Below are 12,729 nucleotides of genomic sequence, written 5' to 3'. Positions count from 1 at the left end.
CTGTACACTGCACACACTGTAGTCTGCTTTACACTTGCTGTATACTGTACACACGGCACACACATACATTCTGCTTTACACTGACTGTACATTGCTCACACTGTACACTGTACACAATACACTGCACAACACACGGCTCTGCCATTTCTGCTTTATTCTGTATATTCTGCTTTTTCTGATAGTCATACTGACATCTGTTTTGCAGTTGTGGGTTTACGCCTACTTCCCTAGGCTTGCACCCGTACCAGTCGCGGAGCCTCCTCCGGCTGTCCCGTTCTCGAGTCGCTTCGACGAGAGATGCACCCGGCGACCGCGGGAGACGTTCGGCTTCTTCCGCCGATATTTCGACACCATCACCCCGGCCGAGGTATGCTTTACTTTCAGTTCATCTAGCTTCGCTTTCCCACTGCATATTTCAATAACAGTAGATAACAAACTGTCTGTCACTTTCAGATCACATGGCGGCCATGGGCCTCCTTGCCGTCGGCGATGCGGGGTCGGTTCCCTGGTGCTGAGGAGACCTCGCGTTTCCGGATCTTGCTAGAGGGCCCGGTCTGTCGGGCTTGGTACCTGGGGGAGCGTTTTCTACGCCAGACCCGCGGGTTACCTGAGCAGATAGTCCCGGCTCACCCTCCTGCAGAGATGAGGGAGACCGAGGGGCTGACCACTGAGCAGCTGGATGATTACTCCATCGGCTGGGAGGAGGCCGGCTTCCGAGGCACCGGCGACTATCAGGAGTACGTGCGGACGTACCTGATGCGCCCCTTGAGCGGCCGTCGAGCAGAGGGGGCCAGGCATGTGGCATCGGCGGCTGGGGCCGGAGCGGGAGCAGGGGCTGGATCTTCGAGGAGGGCCCGGGTCCGTGGTAGGGGCGGAGTGCGGGGAGGACGAGGAGCTGGCTGGCCTGCCCTGCCTGCTGTACTTACTTTTCAGGGGCAGGGTGGGTCGACCTATCAGATCCCCTTCGCCCCTCCACCGGCTGGTCATGAGTTCATTGATGTCCCCGACTTACCGCCGGTATGTTCTACTACATTTTGTACAGTTATTCAATTCGGTTTACTTGATATTCCACAGAATATTGACGTGTCTGATACTTTTGCAGGCTTCTTCTGAGTACACCCGTCAGTCGTTGGCGATGAATGCCTCGATGATGGGGATGCTCCAGCGGACATTTGACCTCCTAGCCGTCTACAGCATACCGGTATGTTCTTCTGACACTGGCCTCAAACCATTCATACACTGCTTTGCATAATCTAATGCACGGCACAACACGTGATACACTGATCTCACAGTATCTGACACACTGCATACACTGCATTCTGCACCGTACCCTACACTGATAAACTGCTCACGGCATTCATACACTGTATTCACACACTGCATTCTGCACTGATAAACTGCTCACGGCATCCCTACACTGTACTCTGCATTGCATTCTGCACTGATAAACTGTCTACAGTATACTGATGCATTTCCCTTTCGTGTACTTTTCAGCCTGCTTTCCAGATTCCCATGGCAGGAGGTGCTCCGACCAGACCTTCTGTCCCTGCTCGGGGGAGAGATGAGGAGGGCAGGATATTTCCCCGTACCAGGGGTGGGCGTACTCACGTCGGGAGTAGCTCGCGAGCTCCAGTCCCGGACGATGACGACGACGAGGAGTCAGAGACGGAGGCAGAGTCATCGGAGGAGGAGACCGGAGACGGTTCTAGCTCGGGCTCTGACGACGACGCTGATGATGCTCCTGGACCTTCGTCCAGGAAGAGGACCAGGACGGACTGACAGCCCTTGGAGCGCTCGACATGGATGCAGATTTTTGCTATCTTTTCTTTCTTTCTTGTACTTTTCTTTTTGGTTGGTAGATAGATTACCTTGTACTGCCGCAGGCAGATTTCCAAAACATGTACATTTGAAAAGATTATGAAATGAACAGTTTTTTGCTCAAAAAAAGTGTCACATTTACATATCTCAAGTATTGCATCGCATCTCATCATGTTACACCTCAATGTAAATGGAACTGATTGGTTGTCTGAAAATTGAACACTTGCACTGTAATAATCAGATAACTAAAACAGCCGACAGCAAAATAACCCAAGCAACCCACTGCCTGATTCTGGACACACGGCCCTTGCTCTACTGGGGATTAATCTGCATACAGCTCATAACACAACATTCGATTCATCCTGCACACAGCAAATTCTAAACAAAACAGCCCAATCTGACAAGATGGACCTCAAAGATGGAACCGGTTGGAGTCAAAATGCGTTCAAATGTAGAGAATGGCACAGCATTCTGATCATAAGCGATTTTTGAAATCGAATGAGGGTTTTTCAAACCGGGATGTCGAGCCTACAACTGAACACAGCGGGGAGGACTCAGACAAAGAGGTTCACGACCTAAACACAACGAGACACGCTCGGGAGAGACTCAAAACAAAAGACGAGATCGTCAAATGAAAGAGACACGACACACAGACGCGTAAACGAAGATGGGAGACCTCGGACCACGAGGAGCCAGTTCAATCTGGGTATTGTTTCCCACCCTTTCTGATTTGTGATCCTCACATCACTCGACTCTCAAGCTCGGATTTTCTCTCAAAACCCTTTTCTCGCTTTTCTCTCAACTTACACCTCTCTATTCTTCAATCTCTCATTTTCCATCCCTCCCCGGGGTGATTGATGGATAAATAGAAAGGTGTGGGTTCACGCCCGATGCCGTTAGCTCACAGCTATTTCTTCCGGCGGGCAGAGCGCCCTTCTGGCAAGTACGTCGATGACGGGGGAAAAACAGAACGCCTGGCTCAACTGTGCCCCTAGTTCATCATTTTAACCATTTTTTCGTTTTTGCTTTCTACTAAAACAATTTTGATCAAAATGAGAGTCGGATTAACGTACTTGTTCGATTTTTGATTTGAAAAGCATGCAAGTCAGGCAGCAAGCACTGAAAGTTTTCCTTTTTGGATCCAAGACAATGGTCCGATTTTGGAAAATGAAATGGTTTTCGAGAAAATAGTCAACCTCAGTAAAAATTTTCAAAAACTATTTTTCAAACAGCTGATGCTCGACAAGCATGGAGCTTACCCTTTGAGATGCGCAACCTCGGATCGGAGGCAATGGAAAATTGCCTCTGGTTTGAAGGGGGGGTGGGAGGCAACGGAAAGTTGCCCCTAGTTTGGAAGGCGGCTCACAGCGGCTCGCGGCAACGGAAAGTTGCCCCTTGTTTGGATGGTGCCGCAGCAGTCCGCAGACAGTCTTCATTGGCGGTGGTCGAGCTCTTGGACACAGAGGTGACGAAGACGGTCACAACACATATATGGACACAATCACCTTGAAGGGTGTTGGCCACTGGACTTTGAGATGAAATCGAAACCATTGCATGGACTGAGACGCTTATGAAAGCGTTGGGGGCTGGACTTCATGATGAAGTTGCCTACGTATCCCAAACATGGGAATCAAGCCTTACATAGTTCCGGTTAAGGTACACTCGGGTATTTTAACCTTCACTTTTTTTTAGGCTCTCACTTTTGCCAAGGCACCCAATGCGGGTTTTCGACCTTGCGAGCTTCTTTTCATCTTCTATTTCTTTTTTCTTTTCTTTTTTTCTTTTCTTGCTTTTTTCTTTTTTTTGCATTCTTTCTTTTCTTTTCTTTTTTTTCTCTTTTTTTTTTATTTTTCTCTTGCTCTAACTTTTGCCTGGGCCGCCCTTCCGGGTTTTCGGCCCAGCGAGCCTCTCAAAGGGTAAAAGTGTAGCAAGTCCATGCCAAATGGTTTTTTGAAATTGAAGCCTCTCTGTGTCTAGGAGAACGGCTGTTGCACTGATTTGCGGAGAATCCATCAGGGTTACTCTACGAGCTTCTTTCGGCGAGATCTACTCCTTCTGATTCGGCCTTGATGCTTCTTGATCGAAGGCTACCTCAAAACTGGCCACACGGGCCTTTCATGGCGTTTGTCCGTTGAACTTTCTGAACGTTCTGAACGAGTTCAAAGTCGGAAAACAAATAGGTTGAATCTTGAGGCTGAGAGCGATCCTAGGCTGCGCAATCTCAAGAGCGATTCCACACAGGTCTTCGCAGGGCCGCGTAAAACATTTGCTTTTGAAAGTTTTTAAGAAAGCGATGAATCGCTCGCGCCGAAGATAGTGTGGAACCAATCTGGATCAGGCCAGGATCCTTCCCAGTACTCACGCCGACAAGCATGGCTTTATTCATAAAAAGGCTTAGCACGCCTCTCTTTCTCTCAAAATGATCAAAATTTTACAAAACCCGAGGAATTCCTTCCTCTCGTTTTTATCACCGCAGTGTTCAAAAAGTTTGTTTTTTGGAAAACTTAGGTTAATGCAATGAGTTTGGCGCGCAGGAGAGCAGGCAAGATGTACTGTCAGCCCAATCAAATTCTCTGGCACTTATGCTGAAAGCAAGCACGGAGTTTGAGATAGCAACAGCTGTTTTGATCGGCTTTGTTGGTGCAACTGGCCCCTCGGTAGAAACAGACTCAAAACAAAAACAGATAATTGCAAAACAAAACGGTGTTCGGGACAACAACCCCAGAATCACCAGGTATTATATACAACGGGGACTGACTCGATACAACAAGACAGACCCTTAAGCAAAAAGACTGACTCAAGACAAAGAGACAGACTCAAAACAAAAGACTGACTCGATATCCAAGTCAGGATTTTCAAAACTCGGTTTCACCGATGCTCAAAAATGTGTGCCAGACGCTTCAAAAATACACCAAATGTTGCCCGCAAGCGGTTCACTTCACATACTCGCAGTATCTGAGCCCTCGAAATCCAACAACTGAGTGGTGACGGGCTTGCCCGAGGTGGGTGGTAGGATAACCTTGTTATCAATCAAATCCTGCACTTCATGATGAAGGCGGGAATATCCATCGGTACTGTGACCGGACTGTTGATGGTACGCGCAGTATAAGGTAGCATCATGAGTGGCGGGGAGATTCTTCGGGAGTGGCCGGGGCTCCAAAGGCTTAAGATGCCCATTCTTCGCCAATATTAGCAATGCCCTAGACAAAGGCATGTGGAGGTCGTGAAAGACCCTGCGCCCTCGGGGCAGGTACTTTGCAGTTTGAGGATTCTTGCCAGATGCGCTGGCGAAAGGATCAGCTGGCGCTGCCTTGGCTTTTTGAACCTTCCCCGGTGCAGGGTTGGGAACTACTGGAATTGTCTGGGCATGACGGGGCCCATCCCGGTTTTCTTCCTGGCTTGAACTGCCTTTGACCGGAGTGGGGAAAGCATCATCCACAGCTTTGGTCACTATTGCAGACGTTTGTTGCTTGTTCATCCCTCTGGCCTTTAAAGCCTCGACTGCCCACAGCAGTTGTTCAATAGGATCGGCGTCTACCTTTGCCTTATCTTTTCCTTTGGCCTCAGCCTGATCAAGGGTCTGGGTCGGTGCTGGCATGTCGTGGCTGTAGCTGGAAGCCACCTCTGGCTGGCTGAGCTCTATCACAATCCGCCCCAGTAGCGGGGGCTCCTGTGGTACAAAATTCCCGGCATACAGCGCCGCTGGCGGTGAAGCCGACATTCCATAGGCGAGGTCTGCCACAGACCTTTGGAGATCGCCTATCATCCCCATCAATTCGAAGGTGGTGGGCTCACGAGCCTGGTATAACTGGGGAGCCCAGACCGGGTGCACAACGGGCGACCTGGGCGGATATGACATACTGATGCTGGCCTCATTCTGCGGTGTGGTTCCCTGCTCCGATGCAGCCGTCATAACCACAATTTCTTCTGAACTTTGTGCCGCCATAAATCCTGCCTCAGCAAGGGGGGACACTGGCTATTCTGTTTCAACTCTGCAGCTCTCTGTACCTTGAAAGAAAAACAGACAGCATTTCAGCCCAAACTGATCAAACACGGGTGTAGCCGAACAACTGTACCCTACTGCTGATCACTGTTCCCAGAAGTCACTGTTCCCAAAAACTGAACCGATACCCGCGGATAACTGATTCTCACAACTGATACTGATACTGGTGTCCCCAGGTTTGATGCTCAAACTTGCAAACTGACATGTGCGTTCCTGTAGAGCAACACTCTAAAAGCACATAGCAAGTAAAGGGAACAAAGCACCCCTATGTTGGGGTAGGGTTTCCCTGTCCTATTTTGTCAGGAGCTAGGATTTCACTACGCACACAGCGGTTTCAAACAACCTATCGGGTAAGCAACCTGTCCTAGTTTGGAATGGTCACTACGGATTCCGAATATGCACTAGGTCGAATGGTCAAAAAGGGTGCCCCGGTAGACCGGGGTTTGTGTTCCCATACTGTCAGAGCCCATAACCGGTCAGCTTTATGGTCATGCCTTGACAAGACAAGCCTCCGGCAAACCGTTCAGGAATGGCAGATGGCAAACACTGTGTTCCTAGGCGCACCAATGCACATGCAATGCAAAGAGACACATAAATGAAATCAAAACAGGATATCACGAGTTCGAGTCAAACTCTCTAAAAATCCCCAGCGGAGTCGCCAGAAACTGTAGACGCGCCCGCGGAGGGGACCTCGCCGCTACAGTTTGGACTCGATTTGTGTCACAGTTCTTAATCTGAACCAAAGAGTCCAAATCTGGCAAATCGTTTTGAGAAACAGATTTTTGAAAAAGTAGTGCCAAACATGGACTGCTTTGCCAGATACAGAGTCGCCACCTAAATATTTTTAAAATGGAAAATTTAGGAAACCCTGACTCGGTGCCAAAGGCCACATGTCCGTCATCACCGGAGTTGTCTCGGCTCGGGAGCTTGGGTACGATCGGGGAAGGTCAGCTATGAGCACCCCCTTTCACCCGGTCCGAAGACCGGCCTCTACTAACCGTGATATCCGTATTTGAAAACTTTATGTGTTCTTATTCCATTTATTAGCCTAGAATTACTATGTTATGCGCGCAGCAAACAAGTATAGACTAGATTGTCTAATTTGGAAATAAACATTGCATATCCGTTTGGTTTGAAAATGCTTTGGAATTTGCTACTCGCAAGTAGGCTAAAATACAGATTTCAACGAGTTTTCCCAACTCAAACAATCCAACCTTCACCCACAGGCATTCGAAACAGTTTAACACATAAGCATCTAGCCACATGTTAAGCATGCTGTCATGGCAATATTCACACTCATGTGATATGCTAAAGCGGAAATACTTACATAGTACTCCGTGCCAAAACAAAGAACTTGTTAGCAAACATGCATGATCCAAGTCCATGTGAAGTGCCTAATGCATCGCATACAAAATGTTACTAGAATAGGCTCGGCTATCCTAAACATGTCATGTGAAAATGCACAATTATCACGTATTCAGTTTGGGAATTGAAGTATTGATGCAATTAGCGTGATGTACCGAGCCTAATGCATGCAATACAAATGCATGGATGTACACATGCATAGCATAAGGTATGCTAAATTAAACGTGCCCTAATACTAACCATTAAAGCGGGTAAGTAAAAGGGAAGAAAGAAGTGAGGTTGGAAGACATACACACCACCCACACACACTTATTACAGATTTGCCCTCACTCGGAGGGACCAAATAAATATTACAAATTAATTAACTGCGCAAGCTAATTAATATTACAAATTAACTAATTTAATTAACAAATTAAATAAATTAAATAAAACGGGAAAACGCCTCGGGAAGCGTGCCGCTATGCGCAAGCTGCCTCTGTTTTCCTTCCTTTCCTCCTCTGGAGGCTGTCAAAACCTCAGGACTGATCCCTTGGACAGAGAAGATCACCACCGGCTGATTGAAATTGCCACCGGCAGTGTGGTATGGCCATCGGCACAAAATTGAATCTGTCGGCAGAGAAAATGGTGCCGGTCGGCACATTACACTGCCGGTCGGCAGAGTATTCCTGCAGAACCTGCAACTCACAACAACAGAGGGCAAGGCAAAGCATGGCAGCACAATTCAAAGCATGTATGCATCAACCATGTCTCTTATCATTGTAATGACTCAAAGGGACATGTGCCTCGGTTCCCGGACCACCAATCACGCATTTCCATGCATGATGGCCCAAAGAACCAAGTATGCAACTTTGATTTCAAATTTATGCAAACCAATCAAACAAATATCCCAATCCCTATCACCCAAGTCAAGGGACAAGGAATGCATGCAAGATGCAATGCAACCTAGGCATACAAGCTAAGGATGCAACATGGCATGGCAAAGCACTTATGCAAGCATACAAGCATACATATGGCAATGCAAACTAATGCTAAGATGGTCTTATACATGAATTAGGCAGCTCTAATAAGGCCTAAAACAGTGGCCATTGTGCTAAAAAGTGAGGGCTAAATGGCATGCACACACACATGCACATAAGGACCGACACTTAAGCACAAATCAAACAACATTCAAGCACACTTGAAAGGAGGAAACATGGACAAAAAGCATGCAACATAAGCTCTGAAAATCATGCTAATACATGGTGTCAAACCAAGCAACAAATCAAGCTAAACATGCAACAAATAGTCTAAGTGTTCGAAGCAAATCCAAGGAGCATCAAAATACACTTACAAGACTAAACATGGTATGAGCTTATCAACCAAAAACAGAGTTTTGGGGCATCAATACAAGACTTAAGGACCACTTAGATGGCATCTAAGTGACTCAAAATCAAAGGCATGCATAAACACCAAAACATGGAGCATTGCAACACAAGCTTCCAAGGCATTAAAGAGGCATGCAAGGCAATCAAACAAGCATGGAAATGGGACTGAAATAGCATGTAGGATGATTCCAAATCATCAAAACAATGCAAAGATGGCATGCTACACATGCACATACTCAAGGCCAACAAGCCCAACTACAAAGGAGCTACATAATGCATGCAAAGATCAACCCAAACAACTATGGACAGACCTAAAACATGGCAAAATAAGCACATAATCTTCACAAGACTAAGCCTAAAACATGCTCCCACAAAGGCTAACAACCTAGAACATGTTAAGGCACAAATAAGGCATTACATGGCAACTATGCTAAACATGCATGAAGTTCCAAAACCAACTTGAAATCATGTTATATCATGGATATATAAGCATGAAAAACAAACCAAATATGCTCAACACACACTCAAGCATAGGCTTCCTTAAGAGGCCAAAACATGCCCTTTTCAAGGACAACAAGGAGAGGGGGGGTGGCCCTCTCCTTCTTGGGACTTCAAAGCATCATCTTCACCACTGAAATCCCTCAAGATTTCAGTGGTGAAGAGACCTCAACACCAAAATCCCGGAGCTAACACAAAATGGCTCAAAATGAGGCCTTTTGAGGCCTAAGGGTGGTCAACAACCCTCAAACAACAAAACACTCTTAATAAACAATAAAGAGGGCCTAAAAACAGAACTTTTTTATGTTATACAATAATCACAAAAATAGCTCTAAGATAGGTATAAAATCAATGCAAAAATGGGGAAAAAAAGGACTAGAATCTCACCCTTGAAGACCCCTTCACAAATGGTGCTCCAATGGCCTCCTTGAGCTTGAATCCAACACCAAAGCTTCAAAACAAACTCTTTAGAACCTCAGCTCCAAGAGGAAGGTGAAACACTAGGTGTTTGTGTGCAATAGTGAGACACAAAACACCTAGTGTACAAATAAGAGGGAAAGAGAGATAGAGAGTGTATATCTAACCCTAACCCTAGAAAAACCAGAGCCTTGTCTGTATTTTCCTCTCTCAAAAATGTCTAAAAGCTCTCTCTTTGCCTTAGAGAGACCTTCCCTCTATATGCCTCTTGTAAAGCTTACAAGACAAGCTTTGCAAGAGGGAGATCCCTCCATACACGTGTATGGAGGGGAGCAAAAGCAATACAGCTGTCTAAAAATATCTGCAAAAGCAGATGAACAGCAATCGGCCAGCCAAAAATGCCATCTTGGCCAAAAGGAGTGCCGACCGGCACAAAAAAGTGCTGACCGGCAACAAAGAGTGCCGGCCGGCAAACTATATTGCCGGTGGCAGCAAAAACCAGCCGGTGGCATCTAGCCACTGCCGATGGTGGGTGGGGATGGTCTACAAGCCCCACCCTGCCTCTCAAAGGCAAGATGCAAGTGTTTGGTGCAAAACCAGACACTAAACGGTCGAGTTCGGAGATCCTGAGGCAAGGCGCGCGAGCCGAGGCCTCCGGGAACTCCAAACAAACACAAACATGGATAATCACCGAGTGTTCAAACGGTGACGTCCAAGTCTTGAGGATGGTCAAAAATGGGGTGTCTACACAGGTCTACCACGCCTAGCACCTCTTCCTCGTCCTGACATCCTAATAAAGGTAGCACAGAACGTTAGCACATTCATAGATGTGACGAAACTAAACACTCACGTCCTAATGCATGGACAATTGTAATTCACTCCACGTAAGCACATAAACACATAAGCACTTACGAATTTCATTTTCGGATAATGATAGTCCCGAGGCATTACTAGAGTTCCGGTTAGAAACGGCATTGATCAAGTGCCTTTCTAACAAGACTCCCAGAAACCCAAGGATCCAATCAACATCCTAGAAATTAAATCCCATACCCACATAGTCACATAAGCATGTTATCATTTAAGCACGTAATACATGACACTACATCTAACTCTCTATCAAGCGAGACAAACCCATTGTGATCCTAATCACTTCCCACGTACCCAAAGTATTCGAACCCGGTACGCTCTGATACCAAGTTGTAACGCCCTCAAAATAATTGCATTAAACCCATCAAATAAAACATTCATTACCATACGAAATATCCATATTTTTCTATTCATCAGAGTTTCATTACAAAAGTATTACATGTTAACAACAAAAGCAAAATTCCCTACGGGCTTACAGCTTTCCAAGTTAACACTTGGTTACAACAAAAGAGTGCTAACTCATCTACACATTAAGCCCTCGGCTTGAATATACATGTAATACATCAAAAAGGAACTTAAACAACAAAAGCTGTCCGCCTCTAGCCTCCCAAGCTATGACCTTGGAGGTGGCATGCTACCTGTACCTGAAAATGATATTCCCATATAGGGTGAGCCACAGCCCAGTAGAAATACACTAAACCAACCATGAACAATGACTAAAAGATTAGCAATTGATAGATGGCCAACACAGTTACATCAACATAAATCACATTTTTATGTCATACGACTTATGAGTCCAAGTTACTTTTCATTCTTTTCCTTTTTCAACAGATAAGCGTATTAGCTCTATCATCGTCTCAACAGATATGCATAACAACTATATCCCACATTCACAGGTAAGCATATAAGCTACATCCACATTTCACAAAGATAAGCATATTAGCCCTATCTTCACTTCTCTAGACAAGCATATGAGCTATATCTACACTTCTCAAAGATAAGCATATGAGCTCTATCTTCACTTCTCTAGACAAGCATATGAGCTGTGTCTACGGAGTTCATCCCCTATCTTCTCCCAACACTATCCGGTTTAGAGGTACATCCCCCATCTTCCCCTAAACCGCGGAGTACATCCCCCATCTCCTCCTCTACACATAACGTATACAAACACATTGGTTCTATATACCATCATTCAATACATACAGTTAATGTATTCTATCAACTGTCAAATTCCATGACACATTTCATTGATTAGTTTTCGTTTGCCTAATTATCATGCATTGTCTACAACAATCACGACTATCCTCCACCGATAGCCTAAAGCAGTTATTTCTAAGCAGAAAATAAATGCACAAATGGATATTCAATCAACATTTCATTTTGGTGAGTGATAATTAATTCAACTACACCCTTTAACCCCATACATTCCCGATCTCGACAATTCCATTTCTTTTCCTCATTTCTCACAATTAATTATCCCAATTAATCAAACAATGTAATTAGGTCATTTTCCATAATTAACATTACAACCCTTAAGGTCCCATTTTCATCAATGATTCAACATTTTCTCCATTTCTCTATGCCAAGCATGCATTTAGGTTTATTATAAATAGAACCCCAACTTTTGTAAAATTACACAAAAGCCCCAAACTCTTATAAAATTACCAAACCAACCCCAACATCTCAAAATACTAAAATTTAAAGACAAAATCCATAGAGAGGAGTAGGATATCCCTACCTCAAATCCGGAGCCCCAAGGGAGAAGATGATAAAACCCAACGTGCTCCAAATCCCGAAATTTTCAGATTAGAATGTAACCCTTGACGATCAACAACTTTTTTGTAAAGGCTAAAGATGAGGAACTCACCCTAGCTAGATCAAAATCTAGAGAGAAGGCAAGGTTTTAGAGAGTGGAGCTCTCAAAGTATCTTTTTGAAAAAGTAGGAGAGAGAAAGAAATGTAAAAAGTGATTTAAAATCACCCAGCGGATAACTCATATGCGTATGACCCGTTCGAGCGGAGAACACGACGCTCGAGCGCCAAGAAAAAAACTCTAGACACGCTCGAGCGCAATAAGGCCCGCTCGAGCGCCAAGACACAAGAATAAAGCACTTCCGCTCGAGCGCGAAAACCAGTTCGCTCGAGCGCAGATTTCCACCTCCCAGAACTTACACCCAGAAAGTACTACCCGCTCGAGCGCCAAACGACCCGCTTGAGCGCCACCGCTCGAGCGTAAACAAACCCGCTCGAGCGCAAAAATCACATCTGCAGAAGTTTTGCAGGAACACGAAAATACTGGAAGTGTGCAATCCCCGCTCGAGCGTAAGAAGACCCGCTCGAGCGGATCGCCTAAAAACTGAACAACAAGGAATTGAAACCAAGGCCTAACCAACCTGT

General features: G+C 45.6%; 1 protein-coding gene across 1 annotated transcript; it reads left to right on the top strand.

The window, feature by feature from the left end:
* The first annotated feature begins 489 nt into the window (after positions 1-489).
* LOC145818224 (uncharacterized) lies at positions 490-1,779 on the top strand. The gene is made up of 3 exons (XM_082912829.1): positions 490-1,017; positions 1,103-1,201; positions 1,495-1,779. The coding sequence occupies exons 1-3, from the start codon at positions 490-492 to the stop codon at positions 1,777-1,779; spliced, it is 912 nt and encodes a 303-aa protein (XP_082768955.1).
* The last annotated feature ends 10,950 nt before the right edge of the window (positions 1,780-12,729 follow it).

This window comes from Camellia sinensis, chromosome 2 (assembly GCF_055761805.1).
Source record: "Camellia sinensis isolate YWXY chromosome 2, ASM5576180v1, whole genome shotgun sequence".
Lineage (NCBI taxonomy): Eukaryota > Viridiplantae > Streptophyta > Magnoliopsida > Ericales > Theaceae > Camellia > Camellia sinensis.
Note: the sequence above shows the minus strand (reverse complement) of the source record. Positions and strands in the feature narration are given on the sequence as shown.

Coding starts and splice junctions, on each gene's coding strand:
- LOC145818224 (XM_082912829.1), top strand. CDS start 490: ATGCGGGGTCGGTTCCCTGGTGCTGAGGAGACCTCGCGTTTCCGGATC. Junction 1,018..1,102: donor ATGTCCCCGACTTACCGCCG/GTATGTTCTACT, acceptor ATACTTTTGCAG/GCTTCTTCTGAGTACACCCG. Junction 1,202..1,494: donor TAGCCGTCTACAGCATACCG/GTATGTTCTTCT, acceptor TGTACTTTTCAG/CCTGCTTTCCAGATTCCCAT.